The sequence below is a fragment of the Sorex araneus genome, chromosome 1, assembly GCF_027595985.1.
Source record: "Sorex araneus isolate mSorAra2 chromosome 1, mSorAra2.pri, whole genome shotgun sequence".
Classification (NCBI taxonomy): domain Eukaryota; kingdom Metazoa; phylum Chordata; class Mammalia; order Eulipotyphla; family Soricidae; genus Sorex; species Sorex araneus.
In genome coordinates, this window is record NC_073302.1 from 360,825,429 (window position 1) to 360,848,178 (window position 22,750).

Sequence of the window (22,750 nt, forward strand, 5' to 3'; positions counted from 1 at the left end):
CCTGCCCTGCCCCCGCCTCGCCCTGCGCCCTGCGGCCAGGCAGGCGGGGTGAGGGGAATTAGCCGTCTTAGAGGACGTGGCCGGACGTGCCTGCACCCCACTGCAAACCTGGCTCCCCTCCCGCGCTCCAGAGAGGCTTTGCCGCTGGGGGCATCGCCGGGACCCCGGGGCTCGCTCCCCACAGGAGCAAGAACCGGGGCCCTCCAGGGGGCCTGCGTCCCTGTGACCAGCCCCCTCCCCCGGATTTTCCAGCAGCGAACAAAAGGGCAGCTGGCCCCCGGCGGCCACGCTCAGGGGATTAAGGGCCACAAAGCTGCCCAAGGGTTCCTGGGGGCGGTGGTCACCGGGAGTGCCTGCCAAGTGCCCGCGCCTTCCAGAGCCCAGTTTGCTCCCCCGGAGCCTGGGGAGTCTCCCAGGCCGGGAGTGGAGGCAGGCGGGGCCGCTTCCTCCCGCAGTCGCTGGAGTGTTTCCTCCCGGTGCGTGAACGCGCCCTGACCGGGGGTTCCTAGTAGCGGGGACACTGAGCGACCCCGGGCCCTTCGGGGACTGCCAGGGCCAGGGCCACCTCTGGGGGCAGGAGGAGGCGCACACCGCAGCGCGTGCTGGACAGGGGAGGGCACAGAGCAGGCAGGTCCTTCGTGGGCCCACCCAGGGGCCAGACCCGGGCGCTGCGCAGACCCCAGCCCGAGAGGCATCAGCTTTGCCTTCAGGTAAGGAGAAGAGCCGGACACAGCAGTGACGCATCACAACCGCACACACGGTCAAGTGGTGTTGGGGGCGGGGGTAGGGGACGCACACGTGCACCTCTGAGGCCACGGAGACCGGGGAGAGGCCAGTGAGGGGGAGCAGGGGGGCTCCTCAGGCACTGGGAGGCAGGTGGGCGGGGAGGGGGGAGCAGAGCCCGGGGCCTCGGATGTACAAGGCGAGGCCCACCCCAGCAACATCTCACACACTGAGGGGCTCCCTGCTCCCGAGGCCCCCGCCCCCCAGGGGGCCGGCAGCACAGTACGACTTTCCAGGAGGCCCTCACTGTGTCCTGGACATGGCAGCCTGCTCAGGGGCCCTCCAGAGGCCCCAAGTGCCTGTGGGGGGGGGGGGGGCAGGGATCCTTCTCTCCCCTCCAAGCATGCCAGGTAAAGGGATTAGAGCCCCCGCCCACCAGGGGCCGTCGCTTTAACTCCATTTCTTCCGACACCGCCTCAGCTACAAACAAGCCTGGTCTGGGCCGGGAGCTCGCCCTCCCTGGCGTCCACGCAGGCCCAGAGGAATCAGCAGCAAGCGAAAGGAGTGCGCTGTGGAGGCAGCTGCCTGCCGTGTCCTTCAGAGCCCAGCCCAGCCGAGGCCAAGGCACCCCCAGGGCACCCCCAGGCTCCAGCCCGGCACACACCAGAGGTCTGGCGGGCGGGCGCTGCTGCGTGGACCCAAAGAGTCCGACCGAGTCCAGGTGGGGAGCTGACAACTCCGTGGCCGGGTTGCGTGCCCGTATGTGCCAGCACCACGTGCCCTGAGCACTGCTGCCCTACACAGCTCCGCAGCGCCCGAGCGGCAAAGGCCAGGTGCAGCTTTGGACTCTTGCTCCAGGAGTGCCCGCAAGCGAACACTGACTCCGGGTGTGCTGGCACAGGCCCCGGCTCCCCCGCAGCTGCACTCACTCAGGGAAGATGCTCCTGTTGGCTACCCGCAGCACAGCCGAGGGAGGGACGGCATCCTGCTGCTTCTGGGGGGCGGGGGGCGCTCCACAGCATTACTGGCTCCTGCCCTGGGACGCTCGGCCGCCGAGGCCCACAAGTCGAGGCAAGGCGGGAGGCTGTGGTGCCGGGTGGGTCCCGGGTGCCACAGAGCAGCCACGACCCCCCAGCAGTGGTCGGGGCTCCGGGCGGCACCTGGCAATGCTTGGGTGTGCTGCGGCCTGGGCCACCACCGGCTCGTGCCCAGCATGGCCCCGTGCTAAGCTCTCTGGCCCACAGAGCCTGTTCATTTTGTGAGGTAAGGGGCAGCAAGTGAGGTCGGGGCCACACCGGAGTGCTCAGGGAACACTCCTGGCTGTACTCAGAGGACTTCAGGAGGTGCCAAGGATCAAATTCCGGTTGGCTGCATGCAAGGCAAGCGCCGTATGCCCGGCCCCATCTCTCGGGCCCTCAGGGCCTTTGACGCAGAGTGAAAGTGGGGTTCACAAGCCCGACCGTGGGGAAGTCTGGACTGCAGGATTCCAGAAGACCCTGGGGCGTCCCTCTGGCCACCCTGACCTCCCCCTGGAGCCCAGCTGTCCGGAAGGCGCCTCTGTCCTTCCCTCCCTGTCACAGCAGCTCATGAGTTGGATCCCTGGCGGGTGTCACCCAGGAATGGGGCCTGGGGACAGGAGCTGCAGGAGGCTCCTAGACCCCAGGAAAGCACCCCTGACGGGCGGCCTGGGCTGGGCGGGTGCAGTCAAACTGAGCCGGGCCTCCAGACGCTGGCGTCCCTGCCCCTGGCAAGGCACCGTCCCCGCTGTGCCCCTGCTCAGCCTCCAAGGCCCTGGTGCCCCGGTGCGGGCAGGGTCAAAGGGAGGGCCTTCCACTACCCCGGGGGGCCCATTTCATACAAACCCAGGGAACAAAGTCTTCTCTGAAGACCCATGGAAGAGGAGGCCCAGGAGGTGCGGCAGCAGGCTGGAACAAGGCGCCCGGCCAGGAACGGACAATGTCCCCAGGGCCACCCTTTCCGAGGCCCATCCGCAGGCAGGGAGGAAGTGGACACCCGGACAAAGTGGCCAAGGGAAGCCTGTGAGGCTTGACCTGAACTGTGTGACCCCAGGAGGCCATGGGGGGCCTGACCCAGCGCCTGAGAAGGTGGCCCGGGCTGGGTGGGGGCAGAGGCAGCGACCACGCGACGCAGCCACATGCCAGGGAGGGACAGGAGGTGTCAGAAGCTGAAGTGTCAAGGAGCGCTGGCCCTGGGGCTGGGACGATGCCCTCCCACACCAGGGCTCTGGGCGGGAGTGTGCATGGAGGCCCCAAGGAGGCAGGCTAAAGCCTGCAAGGGGGGCGTGCTGTGATGTCAGAGCTGGAACACCCAGCACAGCCTCAGACCTGGGCCCCGTCCTGCCCCTCAAAAGCCAAACAGGGCCACTTCTCCCAGGAGCACACCCCGAAGTCTCTGGACGTCAGGCCCTTCCCAGAGGTGGCACCAGCCGGGTTCAGGGGGTGAACGATGAGCCGTTCTCTCTATTTTTGGTTTCTGGGCCACACCCAGCAGTGCTTAGGGTTTACTCCCAGCTATGGACACTCCGGGCAGGGCTTGGGGACCAGATGGGGTGCAGGGGATCGAACCCGGGTCAGACACATACAAGGCCAGCACAGTCTCCCCACTGCGAGCCATTCTCCATATCCGAGGACCTGGACTTTTTATCCCTCTGAGGCCCTGGGTCGGGCTGGCCTTGATGTCCCAGGGCTCTGGGAAGTCGCAGGCGCTGCCCTGCCCTGCCCTCGTCCTCGGGGTACCTGGCACACGTTGTAGTGCTCGAAGAGGGACAGGAAGCCGATGTCACTGCGTGCGGCGATGCCTTTGAGGAGCGTGACGCTCCCGTCCCCAGAATCCAGCTCCACCACGTCATTGAAAACATTGGACACGGCTCTCCCGGTCAGGAGCAGATTGACAAGTTCCTGTTGATGAGAGAAAGGGGAAAGGCTTGTCCAGTCTCGGAATGAGCTGCCCACGGGGTGGAGGGGGGTCGGGAACAAGGAACAAAGGAAGGAAAGCGAGGAGGAGAGAGACTGGAATCGGGCGGGTGGGACGCGCGCGTTCCCACACACTGCCGGGGGGCAGGTGGCCATGGCCTGTCCAGTGCAGCGGCCACCAGAGTCACCCCCCCGCGCAAGGTCAGCACTGGCTGACCGCGCAGACCCTCCCTGCCCCTGGTCAGCGGGCAGGGGTCCTCGGGTGTCTGGATGAAGCGTACGGGGCGGGGTTTGGGGTCGAGGCATCAGTGTGTGTGCAGGGCACTCAGGGTGCGGACAGACGGCCGGGGGCCGCGAGGCTGAGTCAGAGACGCTTTGTAGAAAGTGACATTTGGGTGGGTCTTGAAGAAGGGCATTATTAATTTAATAATTTTTTTAAATTTCTGAAATAACTTTAGGCTCCAAAGAAGTTATAAAAATAGTACAGAGAGTTCCTGTGTACCCTTCACCCAGCTTCCCCCAACGATAACATCTTAATGGGGCCAGGGAGCAGCATCAACGCCAGGAAACTGCCAGGGGCTCCCAGGCCTCACCCCCAGCCCCACTCGCCCTCCTGCCAAGGCGGCTCTTCCAGCCTGGGGACCTTGGTGCACAGCAGGAACTTGGGGCAGGGGGCTAGGGAGCCCACGGCCTGCTCTGTCTCTCGCCTCTGAGCCACAGGCCCCAAAGACCCACAGGTCAGAGGACCCCGGAGCCGACCAACGTCTGAATCTCTCGGGCAGCTCCCGTTGGCAGGGGCCTCCTTCCTTCTGTGGGACATCTGGAAGTCCCATCCAGAAGCCTTCTGAGGATGGGGAAACTGAGGCTCCCCAGTGGGAAAGGCTGTGCCCCCACCACGCTGCCCCAGTGACGGCCAGAGCTGTTCCCACACTGTCTGCTCCCCGCTGCTGCCCCTGCCCTGTGTCCCGGTGACCCTCGGGACACCAGGGAGAGTGCTGAGCTGGAGAGAGCACGGGAGTCAGGGCCCATCTGTGAGTGCAGTGCGGACGTGGTCCCAGCACACGTGCCCCCAAGCATGGCCGGTGCAGCCTGTGGACCCCAGCACTGCGGGGGGTGCAGGAAACCCCCACACGGCACCCGAGGCCCTGCAGTGACCTGCTGCCCCAGCTGGCCGAGGATCCCACTAGAGGCCCCCAGGCACCACTTAGGAGTTAAAAACAAGCAAGCAAAAGATTCAAGTTCAAGGGCAACCGCCTGGGTCTGGCCGTCAGGGCCCTTTCCTCATCCTTCCTCCGAGGGGACAGGGGTCACAGAGGGGCTTCCTCTGGGTGGAGAGCCGAGCCCAGAGCTAGCAACCCCCCATGCTGGGCGACACCCCTGCCCCACTGATAGTAAAAGAGGCTCCTCTGATGGCCACCGAGGGACCCCTTTGGCGGGCGATGTGGGGGCCTCATTGTGTGTCTTCGTAGAGGAAATGAGAAAAGAATCTGGAGGAAGTGTCTGCTGTGAGATCCGCGCCCGCCGAGGGCAGAGGTGGGGCACGGCCTCTCCTGCCAGGCTCCAGTGTCTCGTCCCACTCGCCTAGGAAAAGGCCCCTGCTCCCGGGCAGGGACGTGCTGCCTCGCCGCTTTGCAAACGCTGGCGGGGGCGGTCCCAGCACGGTCAGCCCGGCACAGGCTTTTCCACCCACTACCCCACAGCACGTGTCCAGAGCCTGCTGGACCTGAGGGCGCAAGGGCAGGCCTGATTCCGTGTCCAGGCCTCATGTCTAACAGCACCGAAGTGGTTCCACAAATGGGGAAACTGAGGCTTGGGAGGGAAGAAACTGGCCAGGATCCATTCCTAGCTGGAGCAGTGAGTGCAGGCTCGGTCTCCTGAGTGACTGTCCACAGTGGGGTGACCCATATTCTGTGGTGGCAGCCTTGGGGAAGACGTGGGGGGCCCAGGGCAGGAGCCGGACCACCCGGGGCTGGCCAGCCCCCAGCCCCAGAGCCCTGCCAGGCCTCTGCAGGCTTGGATTCCTTAGAAACGGGGGGGGGGGGGGTGAGCTGCCGAGGCCCGGCCTGTGCGCTCACCACATGGTCCTCGTACACGGCAAGGCCAGAGTGGAGTGGACCTGGGCCTGGAGGCTGGTGCAGGAGATGTCGCCCTGTGCATCACGGCCAGGATGACTGCTGGAAATGGCCTTCGAGTCCCAGGACTCTCTAGTGGACTTCTAGGTGGCCTGGCCCCAGGGTCAACAACACAGGGGCTGTCCAATGTGGCCCCCCCACCTCAGGTGCCACTGTGAAGGGGCAGGAGAGGCGGCTGTAGCGCTGAGGCACATGTGAATGGCACCTGCCCGCTCTCGTCCCCCGGAACCAGGTGCTCGGGGATGGCAAGGGCACCCCGCTGCTCCTGCTCTCACGGGCTCCAGGTTGGGGCACACGCGCTGTCTGCAGAGAAGGGGGCAAGGTAGCCCCTGGCGGCCTCACCTGTGTGCAGTAGCCGTGTGCTCCGATCAGGTGGTTGCTGGGGACATCGAAGTCCTGGCGGATGCTGGAAGACACAGGGTGGGGTGCAGGGGGCAGGTCAGCAGGGCCCCGGCCTCTGGATCTGGAGGGGGTTGTGAGCTGGGCCACCCCGGACCACCCCAGCTCTACTCCTGAGACACGGCAGGGAGCACCAAGGCACGGGCAGGGCCCCACGGTCAGGGAGGCCGGAGCTGGGGATGGAGGCCTGAGCTCTCCCCAGCCCAGCTCACCACATGTGGAAAGAGGACCGCAGGACAGCGACAAGAAACCCCCCAGAGCCAGGAGAAGGCCCCCGAGGAAGGGAACTCCGAATGGACGCCAGGGCAAAGCGGCAGCCGGGGGCAGGAACAGAACGGCGAGGACCGGAGCTTGCGTCCTCCTGCCGCCGGAGCGCAGTGGGACACGGTCCCTCCAGCCCACCTCGATAAGCCCGGGGACGTTCCCGCCACGGAGTGGCGGGGGAGAAAACAGGAAGGGCGGGCGCGTCCATGCGTGGAGCTGGTGCTCAGCTGGCTCTGTGCCTCAGACACGCAGATGGACGCGGCTCAGACCCGGACGCCCGTGGGGGCTGCCCCAGCCCACCTGGCACCCGGTCTCTCCGACACCTGGATCTGGGAAGGCTCAACCGTCCCCAGCCCGGGCGTGTCCTCTCAGCATCAAGGTCTGCTCTCGGTTTCGTGCGTTATGTCTGAGGTCTGCCGCCAGGCCGCTGGCCCGGGCCTGGGTCCCCCAGAGGAGACTCAGAGACCCGAGCTGTGTGACGGCGGCCGGGAGGATGCCTCCTTGCTCCTAACAGCCATGGCAAGCAGGCCCGCCCGCGGGCAGCAGAGGCCGGCCGGCTGGTCTCAGGGGTCCTGGGGAAGGCCCTGAGGGATGCTCGCCCACCATGGACAGCGCCCCAAAGCCAGGAAGGGCTCCTGCAGAAGGGCCGCGGCCGCGCCGGGCAGGCCCTGGCTCGGAGAGAGGCGCTGATGGAAACGCTCGGCGCGGCCAGACAGGCATCTTCTGAAGGGAAGAAAATAACCTCAAAGGAGCTCTGGGTGCGCGCTGATAAGCATCGTGGGCCCCGCGCCAGCCGAGGCTCTCGGAGCCCGTCAGATCTTCATCAACTCCCAGCCTCGTGCTCACCCAGCGGGGCTGAGAGCCTGCGTCAGCCGAGAGCACAGGGACAGGCCGGGCGGACAATGGCAGGAAATGGTAATTGCATCCTTAGGTGCAAACATGATGGGAAATTCAGGAGCAGGCTCCGATCTTGAAAGGGGGGGGGGCATCTGGGTTTCACATCAGGCCGCGCGGGAGACGCCAAGGACCGGCTTATGGCTTAAAAGATTTACAGCTTTGGCTGACCGAGATGCCCGGGCTGGCCCTGGGGGAATTCCCGGGACAGCCAAGTGTGGGGAGTCTTGGAGATGCAGGAGCGGCGGCCAAGAGGAGCCGCTCGTGTGAGAGCCCCCCAGGTCCTGCTCTCTGGGCCTCAGTCTCCCCTTCTGTCACCTGAGGGAGGGGCCATGTCTGCAGCCCAGAATGATATGGAATGTTGCAGTCGGGGCCCCTGTCCTCAGAAAGTAACTGCATCAGACGGGAGGGATTCTGTTAGCGGGGGCCTTTGGGGTGGATGGTGACCCTGCTGGTGTCCCCGCCTCCAGGGACACCTCTGCCTGCAGTGTGGCCGCAGGCCGTGGGCCTGAACCACAGCAGCCCTCAGCCACACAAGGAAGCCCTGCCGCTTCTGAGGCCCAGGCTCTCTCCCCGGCAAGAGATGCCGTGCAGATGCCGTGTTTCTGCCCTAGAGGGCGGGGCAGAAGGGCGGGGCCTAGATGGGTGTGGGGACAGGGCCATCTCCCCCTCCAGCCCAGGCAGCCCTCTGGGGCACACCTAGATCACGAAGGTCCCTGTATGGCACCCCAACCCCAGGACTCCCCACCAATCTGGTCTAGTGGGCACCAGGCCCTTCGTCGTCTCCCGAGGGGGCTGGCCAGGAGAAAGCTGTACAGTGTCCGGGGCCCAGCCCCTGGCTGGGCGGCAGGAACCAGGAGGGTTCCCCCGGGAGCCATCCTGCGCTGGAGACCCCTCCAGAAAGCAGGAGCACACAGATTCCTGGACAGGCAGGGAGGAGGGGTGGGGCTGCCTGGTGGGAGCCCGGGGCAGACCCCACGCCCCCCAGCACAGAAGACAGACCCCTGGGCCGCTCCGCCCTGACAGGGGTGGGGGAGCTCAGAGAGGGCCAGCAGCCAGCTCCTCGGGGCCGCTGCTCTCTCTGCCCACCTCAGCGGGCAGAGATCCCGCGGGCGGGCGGGTGGGTGGGATGCTGCTCCCCCGAGACAGAGGCAGGGAAGGACAGGGAGCAGCGATGACACCAGGACTGTGTCCCCACCTTGTGGCCAGCAGGTGGCCAGGTGCCACGGACCCCACCACCATGGACCCCACCTCGGGTCCCCCACCCGTTGTCCCTCCTTCCCAAACACGTGTCTTCCTGCGTGAGTCTAGGCATCGGGTGCAGGAGTCTGAGGCAGCAGGTTCTGCCGGGGAGGTGGGGACGGGCCGGCTGCCGAGCGTGGCCCCCGCCCGGCCTTGCATCTGTTTCCCTTTCACACACCCGAGCACTGCAGCGGGGGCCCGGCCCTTCTGGAAGGGCGTGGAGTGAGCCTGGCTCTGGTGCCGAGCCCCAAGTGAGCAGGGATGTGTGGGAAGGCCCACCCAGCAGACATCACCTTCCTGCACCCCCACCCCTGCCGAGCCCTTCTGCTGGACCTGGGGTGGGGGGGCGGTCAGTTACAGCCACCACTGCTGAACTGAGAACCCCCTCCCACTGCTATGCCTCAGTTTTCCCCGGTGACACAGGCACCACGATCCCTGCTAGGTCAGCCCGTGGTGAGAACTGAATGACCAGCTATATAAAGCTTTTGGCGTTGGGTAAGTGTCACTTCCCTTGTCCACGATAACAACAATAATAAAACGTGGAGCAACAGTGACCCAGAGGGCAGATTCCCGCAGCTTCCAACACCTTATTGTGGCTCAAAGTCCAGGCGCCAAGTACAGGGAGGGGGCTGGGAGTGTCTGAAAGGTCGATGGAACCAGCAGGGCGGCATTCCCAGGAGTCGGGACCCCTGGTGTCGGCCCCCCAGCTGCACGCGCCCCCGGGAGAGGGAACCTCAGTGCAGGATGAAGCACCAGGTGTGGGCAGGGAGGCAGGGCCGGGTGTGGCTGGACAGCCCGGAGGAGGCGCCAGGGCTGCCCCACCTCCTCCCTCTCCCTGCCCCTCCACCCGCCGCGCTGACCCGAGTCTTTCCCACAGGGACCTACCCAGAGTGGTGACCACTCCCTCCACAGGGACCCTAGCCCCTCAGATGGCCTCAGAGCACCCGCTGGCCCTGGGGCTGCCTCTGTCCCGGGCCATGGCCAGGCCCCCTCCAGCAACAGGAGTTGGAGATGCCCGCCCTGACCCAGCGGGCAGCGGAGCAGGACAGGCATCCTGTTTATGGGGCGGGGACGGGGGCCATCCGGGGCCAAGTCCCCCTCTCCGCCAGCACACACAGGGCCAGCCCCCGAGGACACTGCCCTCTCTGTCCTGGGGGTGTGGGCAGAGGGTGTTCGCTGTGCCCTTGGCTTGCCGGCACCTTGGTCAACAGACACGTCTGCAAAGTGGCTCAGGCGGGCCTGGGGTGGGGGAGTGGGCATCCAGACTTGCTGCCCACAGCAGGGCAGGGCCTGTTTCTCCCCCATCCCTGCAGGGCAGACGGGCTCTTCCTCCCCACCCCGCTCGATTTCCACTGGTTTAGGGCTGCAGGGCCATGGCCCCTGGTGAGAAGCCCGTGGGCTCCTGTCCCCTCCTGCCAGGACAAAGCCCAGCATCCCCACAAGGCCACAGGCCAGCCCAACCTCTCTCCACAGTGCTCCCTGGGCAGTGCCCACTCCTGGGAGCGAAAGTAGGGTTACTGCTTCCCTGCGCTTTTTTTTTTTTTTGCTTCTCTGGGGGTCACACCCAGCAATGCTCAGGGGTTACTCCTGGCTCTGCACTCAGGAATCACTCCTGGCGGTGCTCGGGGGACCATATGGGATGCTGGGAATCGAACCCGGGTCGACTGTGTGCAAGGCAAATGCCCTCCCTGCTGTGCTAGCCCTCCCGCCCCTGCCCTGCGCTTCTGCGAGGGCTCTGTGGGGGCCCCAGCAAGGCCCAGATCTGCCCATCTGCCTCCTGTCCTGAAGACAGCCCAGCTGCTAACTGGAGCCTGTCCCTTCCCTGCCAGCCTGCACAGGCATCTCGGGGGGGGCCCTGAGTGCTGATGTCTCCTGGACGCCACCCAGGCCACAGTGAGGGGCAGAAATGGGGACCCGGCATCCCAGCAGGTGAGAATTCTGGGAGAAAGGCCCCTCCCAGGCCCTTCTGAAGACGAAGGAAAAGAGTTCAGGGAAGGGACCAGCAGGGCTTAAAGACAGTCTGAGGCCCTGGACCGGCTACTCCCGACCCCTGGCTTCGTGGCGAGTGAATGGACGGTGTGCTCTGCCGCTGCGGCCGAGCCTGCCTCTCCCCAGGCCTTTGCACTGCACAGAGGACTGTCTGGAGAGGCACAGAAAGCAGCTGAGCCTCCGTGCACAGGGCCTGTCCACACCCGCAGAGGCCAGTTTGTGCTGTCCACATAGTACTTTAGCGAATGGCGACCCACTGCCCTGTTAGGGCCTCCGGGACTGCCCGCGGGGGTGGACAGAGCCGCTGCTGTCACAGGACCCAGGAAAGGCTTTCCCAGGGCACCGCGCGGGCACTGCCACGCCACGCTGCGCAGGCCTGACCGGGTGCCCGGAGCAGATCTGGCGCTGTGAGCCGTGCCGGAGAAGGTTCTGGGCGCGTAGTCTGAAAACAAGGAGGGCGTGAGAGCCAGGAGGTTTACCGTAAGTGACCGGGATCTTGCTGGGAAACAGAAGCAGACAGCCTTGCCAGGCTGCCAGCAGCCGGCAGCCCCACTACCCGGGGGGCCGAGGGCTGGGTGACGGGCAGCCAGGCAGGGGGGCTCTGGCAGCCAGGCAGGGGGGCTCTGGGGACCTCGGCCCGTCCTGCCACTGCCAGTGCCCTGGGTCCCACACACACTCAGATCCGCGGTGCCACCACAGGCACCAGTAGCCATGCCGCCTCAGGGCAGCCCACGATGTCACGGCACACACAGACCCTCTATTTGCAGAGCACTAAGGGGGAGTCCCAGGGCCCCCCTCCATTTCTCCCCGCCTAACCTGATCTCTTGGACGTGTTCTCAGGCACCCCCAGTAGTAAGCGAGCACCAGAAACAGCATCCGTGGCACGGGGCAGGGAGGCCACGGGAGGCCTTGTGAGTATGGCGCTGGGGCTGCTGGGGGCCGCGCCCCTGCCCCCAACTCTGCAGAGCAACTGCAGGAGCGGCCGTGGAGGCAGGAGTGTCAGAGGCACCGCACCCTCTCTTGGGGGCCCTGGCGGCCTGGAGCCACACCACAGCTAATGAGGGGGATGCTTGCGTGGGACCACCCCCTGCCCCCCAGCTGTCCCCAACTGGCCACTCTCGCTTTGTGGTCTGTAGGGTGTCTGTGTTGGGGACCTGGGCTCGGTGCCTGGACACCCGTGAGGACCACTGCAGGCTGGTGGCCGGGGCAGGAGGGGGCCATGTCCTGGCCTGCCTCTGGTGCCATGAGAACTGCCACCCCCCCAGGGCTGGAGGTGCCGGGGGCTGTGGGGGAACGAGGGCCATGCTGTGGAGGGCAGTGGGGCAGGATGGGCAGTCCCCGCAGTGCCAGGGACCCCCCGTCCCCCGAGAGCACGTCCCTGTGACAAGAACTGGGGAACACAGATGAACCCACCCCGAGCAACACTCAGGGTCCCCATTGGGAGTGGAGGGCGTCTGCTGTGGACTTCGGCCGGGCGTGCAGCAGACCCAGAGGATGCCAGGGCAGGGCCCGCTCTGTGCCCACCACGGCCCTCCAGTGGGGCAGTGAGAGTGCCATGGCCCTGTCTGTTCCCCTGCCCCTTCTCCATGCCCCAGACCCCCCGCCCCTGCTGCAGGGAAAGGCCTGCTGAGGTCAAGGCTGAGGCGGTGAGAGACTGGGGGCGGGCCCGGGGCAGAGGGCAGGGCAGGGCACTCCTCGGCCCCAGCCGCCAGTTGCATCTCCTTGTGTCCTGCGAGGTGGGAACCCGCGGCCTCTCTGGGGGCTTAGCTGGGCCTGGCCCCCATTCTCCCTCAGCCCCCAGCCGCCGAGAGGCCTGCTTGGGGCCCGGGCTGGGTGGCGTCACCCAGGCCAGAGTTTCCCGCCACGTGGGCTCCACGAGATACTCGCTGAGTTTCCTGTCGGAGACGGCAGGGCTGGAGCTGGAGCAAGCTCGGGGCAAAGCGCCTGCCTCGGCCGCACCCATCTCCACCTCACACACTCCGAGCACGGCCTGGAGGCCCTGCAGTTTGGGCGCATGACCAGTCACCAGGAAGGGGGATCGGGTAGAAAATAGGGAAATGAGAGACTGAGAAACAGAAGGACAGTTGGGCACAGACACTAGCCTGGGGCTTCCCGCCTCACTGGGAAGGAGCAGGGCCCGGCCTGGGCTCACAGAGGGGCTCAGGGACCGTCACTCCCACCCTCCACGGTCTCGGCAACAGGGAGGAGGTGGAGACCCCAGCTGGACCGCTCGGGCCTCTGTGTGTGTGTGTGTGTGTGTATGTGTGAGTGTGTTAGTGCTCAGGCATGTGTGAGTGTGCATGTGTACTGGTGTGGATGAGTATGTGTGTGTGTGTGAGTGTATGAGTGCTCAGGCACGTGTGAGTGTGCATGTGTGTTGGTGTGGATGAATATGCATGTGTTTGTCTTACACATGAGTGTAAGTTCATGTGTGTGTGAGTATATGTGTGTGTATGCATGTGAATGAGTGCATGTGGATGTGCATGAGTGTAAGTGTGCATCTAGGTGCCTATACCGAGTCTCCATATGTGTGTCTATGTGTACCTGCACAGTGTCTGTGTATCTTTACCTGTCTGGGGGAGGGGTCCTGTGGGAGAACTATGACCTCGGGCCCCCAGCAGCCAGCTGTGCGGGCCCCTGGGGTGGTCTCCCCACACAGATGGTACAAGCCCCACCTTGACTGCTACCAGGCATGGCTGCCCGGATGGAGAGGGCTGGTGGTGCCCCGCTCCCAGCGCAGGACAGGTGTCGAGCAGACTGCTGCAGAGCAGATGGTGGCCACAGTCAGCCCCTACGGGGTTGAAGCTGTCCCCAGGCTGGCAGTGCCCCATCACTGCCCAGGCAGAGACACTGCAAAGGGTCCCAGATGAGTCCCAGAGGTCCAGCGCCAACAGGCTGAGGGGCCCTGCGGCCCTGCTGAGAGCTCGGACCCCTGGCGGGCCCAGGCTCCCATCCTCAGACCCCGCCACCCCAGCCCACCCGTCAGCCTGGGGGACAGCAGACCAGGCCGGGGAGAGCGTTCGTGGTTCTCCATCCCTCGAGCCCACGTCTGGCCTCTATCTGATGGCCGTGGCAGAGTGAGTGCAAGGATGCCACAGAAGGTGCCATTGCGAAGACACACGTTCCATCGTAAGGCCAGAGCCTCGGCCGCTGAACTGCAGCCTCCCTGTGGGCCAGGCTGCTCCTCCCCGGAGACTGGCGTCTAGGGGACAAACCCAGACAGGAGCCCACAGGGATGCAGGGGCTGAGCTCCAGGGACAGCACCATGGACCCTTTCATGGCCACGGGCACACCCCAGGTCCAGAGAGCAGCCCTAACCCTGACCATGGAGAGCCCTGGGCCAACTGCCCGCTCTCAGCCTCACCTCTCAGCGGAGAGGTCACAGCCTCCTGGAGGAGGAAGACGGACGCATCTCTGGGTGCTGCAGAGAAGGCCGCCCTGCCTGGGGTGCCTGTCCCATGCCACAGCCCTGGGCCCCTGTCCCTGGCTCTTCCCGCACCCGGGGCCACAGGTCACGGTGGGATGGGAGATACTCACAGCTCTGTGGTCCTGGACAGGATGGCAGACACGGTGAGCAGGATGCAGCCATAGGGGCCTGCTTCAAACTGTGGAGAGGAGACGGGACTGAGCGTGGCCCCTCTTTCCTGCACAGGCAGGATGCACCCCAGAGTGGCTGCCAGCACCTGCCAAAGGCCTGCAGGCGGCCTGGGGGAGCCCAGCCAGATCCCCTAAAGCAGTAGCTTCTCTCCCTCTGCCCATGGGTCAGGGGGCCCGGGGAGACTGAAACCCACCTGCTCCCTGGAAGTGGAGCATTCCCGAGCAGCCTGTCAGGGGCCAGGCGGGATCCCTGAAGGTGCCGGCCTGGAGAGCCCCAGGCGGGGGCACGAGCCCAGCACGGGTGCGGGGACGGAGCACGCGCTCGGGGAGCACTCGCGCCAAGCAGACCCGGTCACAGCGGGGTCCACAGGCAGCAGGGGGACGAGGGCCCGATGGCGCCTCCCGTAAAGACCGATACTCTGCTCATCATGAATTTGGGGGAATAACTCTTACTTTGTAAAACATGGCATTAAAACATTATTTGTGCCCATGAGGGAGGGTTTGCTGGGGGGTGGCCCTCTGAGTTTGTCGCCTCACTGGCCTCTCCCAAGCCCCCACATCTCGATTGGTGCCCGCAGACTGGAACCCAGCTGCCCAGGCTTCGGTCCAGCCCAGCCACTCCCGACTGTTTCTCCACTGCCGTCACTTCCCCGGCCCCCTTCTCTCGCTGTGGAGCAGGGATGCTGATAGGCCTTATCGCCTGTCGCTGGGCAAAGTGAAGGAAGCCTCATAAAGCCTTACTGCAGGGCCTGGCTGTTTGCACGACGCTGACGTGGCACCGGCCACTGGGGGCAAGCCAGCAGTCCCCCCCCCCCCCCGCCCCGCCCCTGCTACCAGCAGAAATACCCCGTTCACCCTGCTTGGGGGTTCTGCCTGGGGGCAGGCGGCCTGTCGCTACGGCCAGAGTTCCTTATGTGGGATCAGTTTCTCCTTGGAGTTAAAAGCCGGGGTGTGGGGAGAGCTTGTTTTCCTGGAACAAGAATTGTAGAATTTCGCCTCTTTCTCCCATGTTTGTCCTGGCTGCCAGGAAGACAGAGCCAAACACGGGGCTCAGCTGCGCTAACTATCTCAGTTACGGCATCCGGGAACACTTTCTTTTCATCATGCCGCCTTTATTTTCATCCTGTGAAGCAATCTGTTGATCATTAAAAAACAAACAAAAAAACCCGAGAATCTGAGTGAGTGAACTTTCTGTGCCCAGAGGCTGCTCCTGGCTAACTGGGGAACAAGAACGGGTCACTCGGAGCAAGAAGAGTTCTTCTCGATGGGAAACACAAAGTCCTCTGAGATACACGGGAAGGACCTTCCCCGCAGACTTGCACAGGAATGCAGGGAGTAATGTCGAAACAGAAACCCAAGGAGATGGAAAGAGAATGCTGACTACTCCAGAAGAAAGGCATGTGCAAAGGTCCAGGGGCAAGAGAAGGCAAGATTACTGGGGTATGATGTTGGAGGAAGGAGGCATGCAGTGTGAAAAGCATCAATGTTTTAATAAGTGAATGCAAATCCCTTTCCAGAAGTAGAAAAGCAATAAATGAGTCACCAACGATCAAGTCAATTTCATCCTCCATCACCTCTGGCCTTCTGTAGTTCTGCATCCCCCTTCGCAAAACTAGACTAATAATAGTAAACTAAAAGAGAAAAAATCAAAATGACTGTCTCTTTTAAAATAGTGCCCCCGAACATCTAGGAACTTCACAAGGAAGGCGAAAGATTTGTACAGTGAAAACTATGAATCACCACAGGAAAAAGAAGACCCCAGGAGACAGAAAGTCATCTGTCCATGGACTGGAGAAAAGTCATTGAAATGATGGTCCTACCCTAAGCCCTATACAGATTCAGCCCAGTACCCATTAAAATTCCAATGAGTTCTTTCAAAGACCTGGACCAATAGCATTTGTATGGAACCCGAAAACTCCCAGAACAGCCACAGCTGTCTTAAGGTGGGCTGGGGGTGGGGACCTGGGGGCCAGGAGGAAGGAGGTAAGCATTACAGTTCCCAACTTTAAACTATACCACAAAAGCTATACTCTCAGAACTGCATGGGACTGGACTAAAGATAGGCCTGTAGACCGATGAAACAATGGAGAATCCTGAGTTTAAAGCCCGTGTTTATGGGCAGATCATCTATGACAGAGGAGTTAAGTATATGAAGTGGAGCAAAGACTATCTCTTCAACAAACGGTGGTAGGAAAACTGGATAGATACATGTAAAAATTATGAAACTAGAACTGTATCTCACACCAGTCATGAAAGTAAATTCAAAGTGGATTAAGGATTTCAAGATTAGACCTGAATCCATAGATATATTGAAGAAAACATCAGCAGAACTCTTCAGGAAACTGAACACAGATGGCTGCAGTGGCAAAGACAACAAAAATAACCAATGGATTACATCCAATTCAGAAGTTTCTGTAAGAAACTCAAGCTATAATAAAAAGACACCCTACTGAATGGGAGAAAATATTTGTGCACAAAACATCAGATAAAGGGCTGAAATCCAAGATCTGTAACTTGGATTTCTCTCAAAACTCAACAACAAAAAACCCAACAACCCCGCAAATGGGGTGAGAAACTCCCCCAAAGAAGACATGGCTGATTGACAGGCATATGAAGAAAACGCTCATCGTCACTCATGGTTAGGGAGACGCAGATCAAAACAACAATGAGACTTTTACCTCACACCAGTGAGAGTGGCACATATCAAAAACTACAGAAACAGCCAGGCTGTGGGGAGAAGGAACCCTCATCCACTGTTCAGTTCCTCTGGAAAACACAGGGAGATCTCTTCAAAATGTAGGAATAGAATTCCCATACGACACAAAGATACTGTAGGATATCATTGGTTTGTCCTTTCTCCCTTGCCACAAAGAGTTTAGGCATATTTGGTAATAATCTCTAAACAATTCTAGACTACATTGGTATGTCCTGCTCCCCTTGCCACTAGGAGCTTAGGTATATCAGTCACGCCCATCAAGGTGCTCCCGAATCACTCCCATTCCTTTGTCTATCCATAATTACTTCTGTGCTCTCTTCCCCAACTAGTTAATCAGCTTTTCCCCTAATCAGACTGTTCATTTGTAAGGTCAGACCTTGCTAGGATAGTGAACTTGTATTGTAAATTAATATTGCCTTGCTCCTCTCCTCATGTCTTTTGAATAGTTTACTTTAAAACAATGTCCTTTTTGTATGGACAAAGAAAGACAGTTGTTAATATGATTTGGTAACATGGGATTTAATTGGCTTCGAATATTATTCACTCCCGGGCATCTGCTTTCTTGACTTAAGCCTCAGTTGCCATTACTTCCTAGCACCCCCAAAAGCAAGGTTCCGACGAGGGACGGGACGGACCCAGGGCAAGCGGTGAGTTATGTGCTACTCTGGCATCGAGATGGGTCTGGCCAAAGTGTCTAATGCTTAACTATATGTTAAGATCTTGGTCATGGACATGTTATGTAATGATCCAAAAGCAACGACGAGACTAGGACCCTGCTAGGGATAGGAAAGACTAATCTGGCCTGAGCACTGTAGTCTGAGATCGAGGTGACCCCAGGAGAGCAATTCTATAAGTTTAATGCATCTCTTGCTGTTCCATACAAAATGATTGATATTATGAATACTTATATGTTAGTTGGACAAAAAGAGGAGAAACACACCCTTGCGATTCTGCTCTTGGGTGGGTGTCCTGCTGAAAGAGAATCTGTCCTAGAAGAAGCATCCCCTGAGGGAAAGAACTTTACCCCTATTGATTGTGACCACACCTATGTGTAAGCCCCAACCCCTCATTCTTGGGGATTTAACTAGGCTGTAATAGTGGGCTGGGGGCGAGTTCCAGTGCCAGATCTGGAGAAGCTAGATCGAGATCCAGATCCAGAGGAGAAGGAGAATGAAGTAGCATGGGGGAGGAAGAAGCAGGAGGAGAATCAGAGGAGAATGGAGATGGGAATGGAATAAACTGCAACTGAGACCAACCAGCCTGGCTCAGTTCCTTCCTTCGCCTGCCTCATCATCGCCATCAACCTCCCTGGAGTGGTGCCTGCTCCCTTTTCTTTTTTGTGTGCTTATACAGATACCACAAAAACATTGTTTGGAAAGACATATGCACACCTATGTTCATTGCCACACTTATTAGAGCAGCCAAAATAAGGGGAAAGAATGTTGAACCACAGATGAATGGATCAAGAAGCAGTATATATACACAATGGAATACTATGCAACTCCAACAAAAAACAAAATCATGCAATTTGCAGCAACACAGAGCAAACCAGAGAAGATCATGTGAGCGAAGCCAGTCAGAAGGAAAGAGCTAGACAGGAATAATCTCTCACAGGTGGGACTTAAAGATACACAGTCAGGGAGCAGCAAAGGGTCAAAGGCAACATAACAGGAGAACTGATCCACACGGCTGAGTTGAGGGGAGTTTGGAAGAAAGGGGTGTTGGTGTCCTCGACGAGGGAGAGGGGACGGGTGTGGTATTAGAATTATGTGCATGAGAAACCATTATTAGCAATATGGCAGAATTTAAAAATCCAACAAACAGGCTGAGCATGACTCGCACGTGGCTCGTGCTGTGGGCATGAGTAAGAGCAGTCAGTGTTGGCGGGTTCTGGACTGCCAAGATGGGCCCTGGCCACGGGGGACAGGATCGGGGGGGGCCCGTCCCACCCGTGCACAGCGCAGCTGCCCGAGGAAGTGGCTGGGCTCCCGGGCCCCTCTGTGAAGGCCGACTGCTCTGTCGTGGGCGAGCACTGTCCTGGGAACTCTGGGCCTTCCTTGGGTTGGGCCCGTGTGTCTGTGTCCACCTGCAGTGGAGGGAGGGACGGGGAGCACCCTGGACGCACCGGATCATGAATTTGGGCCGCCAGGAAGCCAGCAGGTTGCCTCTCTGGCACACTGTGTGTCCTCCTGTGTGTCCTCTTGTGTGTCCTCCTGTGTGTCCTCCCTCGGCTGGGCGCCCCTGGACTGCAGGGGCTGGGGAATGCCGGCCGGGCCCTCCTGCCTTTCTAACTGAGCTGAATGGCACCAGCATTCTCTTCTTCCTTTTAAATCATGAAAATTACCTCACCAAATCCAGGCTGCCAGGGGCGGCCACGGGGCCAGAGGCCAGGGGAGGGGCCAGTGGGCCAGAAGGGGCCCTCCCTCACATGGCCCAGCCCGGCGAGCCTCTGAGCACCACCCCCCACCGCAGCTCAGGCTGGGGAGGCCCGGGGGGGGCCCCCCGCCTGGGGGCTGAGCAGTCTGAAACAGGGCGAGGGGCTCTCGGCTCTGGGCGGAGACGGGGCGGCCCCTCCCGGCCTGGCATGCAGGGCCCCTCTGAGGCACGGGCCATGGAAAATGAATTTGGTGAGGGCAGTGCTGAGGAAGCGCTACGGTTTCCAGCAAAAACACAAATCAAACAGGGGGCTGGGGAGGGAGCATTGCCTCCCAGAGGAGGGAGGGCGGCCCCTCCCTCCCCCAAGGTACCCCCCCCCCCGCCTCCCTCTCCATCCTGCCTGGCTTGGGGTTTGGTGCTGGGGTGACTCCCGGGAGCCTCTGAGTGCAGTGACAGGGCCTCAAAACTGAGGGGTGTTCAGCCAGCCCCCCCAGGAGCCCTCTGGGCCCCCTACAGGTCCCCTGCCCCGTGGGCTGGCCCACACTCCCAGCACCTCCCCGTGTTCCCGGCCCTACCTTCAGAATCCCCATGCAGGGGCTGGAGCGATAGCATAGCGGGGAGGGCGTTTGCCTTGCACTCGGCTGACCCGAGTTCGATTCCCAGCATCCCATATGGTCCCCCGGGCACTACCAGGGATAATTCCTGGGTGCAGAGCCAAGAGTGACTCCTGAGCATTGCTGGGTATGATCCAAAAAGCAAAAGAAACAGAATCCCCGTGGATGGGAAGAGCTGGGATCTGTCTGCTAACCTCTCTCTCTGCCTCCCGCTCCCCAAAAGGAGTAGGCAGCTGAGGCCCAGAAGCAGTGCAGGAGACTCACCCTGGGGCGGGGGTGACCTCTGACCCCTGCTCTGGCCCCCACACAGGCCCACCCATGGGCCAGGTGCGCAGGCAGGGGGCGCTGAGCCGCACTCAGCCTATGAGGCCTAGCGTGCCCTTCCTCCCCGGTCACAGGGCTGGCGCCTGGCCGGCTGGACACAGGCCTCTCTGTGGCTGGTGGTCCCTGATGCGAGGAGTTCCCATGGGCCAGGGGCCTCACGCCTGCCCCCCTCCATCCCAGGGCAGACCCCGTTTCCCGCCTCGGAGTGCGTGCTGCAGAGCTGTGAGGGAGTGTCAGAGAGCAGATGGGGCCCGGCTCACTCTCGGGCTCACCTCCAACCCCCTGCCACCTCCCTGGTGCCTTGAGGAGCAAGAACGGGATCCACAGGCCAGGCTGAAGAGAGGCCTGGCCCCGGGGGCGCCTCCTGCACACATGCAGTGGGGGGCCTCAGAGGCCACAGCGTGGACAGGACCACCAGGCCCCAGTCTGGGAATTGCCCTCAATTGCTCCATCTGCCACTCAGCCCACAGGCCCCCCTGAATGATCTTGGGGGCCCTTATATCCACCAAGGAAGCAGATGCCCCGAGAAGAGGGACCTAGGGAGGGGACAGCAAGACACGGAGGTGGCCACCGTGGCCGCCATGGTTTACAGAAGCAGAGACTGGGCCCTGGAGGGGGAGAGGGGGCTACGTGAGTCACCGGGTCACGGAGCAACCACCAGCTCCTGGGCTCTCAGGAACCTTGCTCTTGCTTCATTTCAGTTTGGGGGGCTGCACCCAGTGGCACCTGGGATCCCGTGCAGGGGGGCGGGGGAGGGCATGTGCTCAGGAGACCAAGCCAGGCCCCGCGTGCCAGCACTGCTCCCTCTCTGGCCCGGGGAACCTTGTTCTTTATCCCTAGAGCACCCCACATTGTCCTGGGCCAAGCTGGTCAGCTACAGTCCTTCTCTGCATTCCCGAGACTATGAGTCCAGCCCAGGGCTCAGTGAGAAGGTGCTCCAGAGGTGCTGCCTCCTGGGCAGACCCCCCGAGGGGTCATCTGGCACCAGTGTGAGGGCCGGGAGCAGCCCAGGTGTCTGCATTCCCCCATCCTGCCACCCCCAATAGCTGCGGGCCCTGTGCGGACGCCTGCAGTGATGCTCCTTACCTCCGGCCACCTCCCGTGAGAGTGCTCCCATGAGCCAGTCCCCTGGCTGCCTGCTGCCCTGCACCCTCCCAGCCCTGCTTCCTGCCCACCCACCCGGGCCTCCTGCAGCTCCTGTCCAGCCCAGCCCTGCAGGGTGCAATGGCAGAGGGCGGATCCCTGAGCTCACGCCTCGTCCCCGTGTCTGCGCCACTGAGGCCAGGCTGCAGGAGCCCCTCTGCCCCTACCTGAGGCACGCAGTGGTGGAGAAAACGCAGCAGCTCCTCGTAGCTCGTCAGACTGTGCAGGGTGAGCTGAGAAGACACGAAGGCACAGAGTGAGCCGCCCTGCCGGGGGCATGCCTGCTCCACTGGGCCCCGGCTCCCTGCCGCCTCCCGGGAAGGAGCCTGCAGTTAGACAGCGGGCCCCATTGGGAAGGCACCCTCACCCCAGGGAGACAGAAGGGCTGCCGGCCCCAGCGGGGGTTTCTGGGCACAAAGGTGCTCAGCCGCAGACTGCACCCAGGGGCCCCAGAATTGCAGGCAGCGGGGGGCCAAAGCACAGGGACCAGCATCCCAGCCAACTGACCTGGATACTGGAGGAGCGGCAGGGGTGGGGCTGCGGGGGTGGGGTGGGGGAGCGCCCCGTGGCCCAGAGTTACCAACTCCCTTCCCCAGGCCCAGTTCTAGGCCACAAGACTTTCCCGAGAAGCCTCTCAGGCCCAGAAAAGAACCACATTCAGGGGCTGGAGCGATAGTACAGTGGGTAGGGCGAACGAGGCCGACCGGGTTCGATTCCCAGCATCCCATATGGTCCCCTGAGTGCAAAGCCAGGAGTAACCCCTGTGCATCACCAGGTGTGATCCAAAAGGCAAAAAGCAAAAAGCAAAAAAGAAAAAGAACCGCGGTCAAAAACAATGGTGTTAAGGCTGAGACTGCCGCCATTAGCACTGCCCTTCACCTTCTCACTCCCCCCCAGCCCACCCATGCCACCCCCCCCTCAGCTCCCCAGCGCCCACGCTCAGACACAGCATGGGGCACAGAGAAGGTGGGTGGGGAGGGGCGGGGAGGGAGAGCCTGGAGCCTGCCCTAAGGTCACTGGCCCCAGCCCCTCCTCTGCCCTGCCCGGTCCCAGGAGGCAGCGGTGGGGGGCGTGCGATGCGGGGAGGGGGCCCAGCCCCCAACACCCCGCCAAGGAAGGGCCAAGGAAGGATTTACTTAGAGGAAAGGGGTCCCTCCCCAAACGAAGCCCAAGGGTGCGGGGTAATTTTCCAGAAAGCCGTACTGTTTCTAAGACTCCATCTGCTTTGTATTTCCCTGTCGGGCTGAACTGCTGTGCTCCCGACGTCCTAAAAAGGAAAGAGACGCTGAGCCCAGTCCCGGGAGAAGGGGCCAAACCACACGCGCCGTGCCGTGGACGCAGGACAGATGGAGCAATGGCTCCCCGCGGGCAGGGCCGAGCCAAGGGCTCTCAGGTTCCCCGCCT

At 62.0% G+C, this 22,750-nt stretch overlaps 1 protein-coding gene across 1 annotated transcript in view; it reads right to left on the reverse strand.

Annotated features, from left to right (window-relative positions):
- MINDY4 (MINDY lysine 48 deubiquitinase 4) overlaps nucleotides 1-22,750 on the reverse strand; it is a 93,773-nt gene that overhangs the window by 9,552 nt on the left and 61,471 nt on the right. Inside the window, exons 11-15 of the mRNA XM_012932360.2 lie at nucleotides 22,550-22,613; nucleotides 21,514-21,579; nucleotides 14,114-14,181; nucleotides 6,131-6,194; nucleotides 3,480-3,641 (exon numbers count right to left, since the gene is read on the reverse strand). Of these exons, the coding sequence (XP_012787814.2) occupies nucleotides 3,480-3,641; nucleotides 6,131-6,194; nucleotides 14,114-14,181; nucleotides 21,514-21,579; nucleotides 22,550-22,613 (424 nt within the window). The remainder of the gene's footprint in view (nucleotides 1-3,479; nucleotides 3,642-6,130; nucleotides 6,195-14,113; nucleotides 14,182-21,513; nucleotides 21,580-22,549; nucleotides 22,614-22,750) is intronic.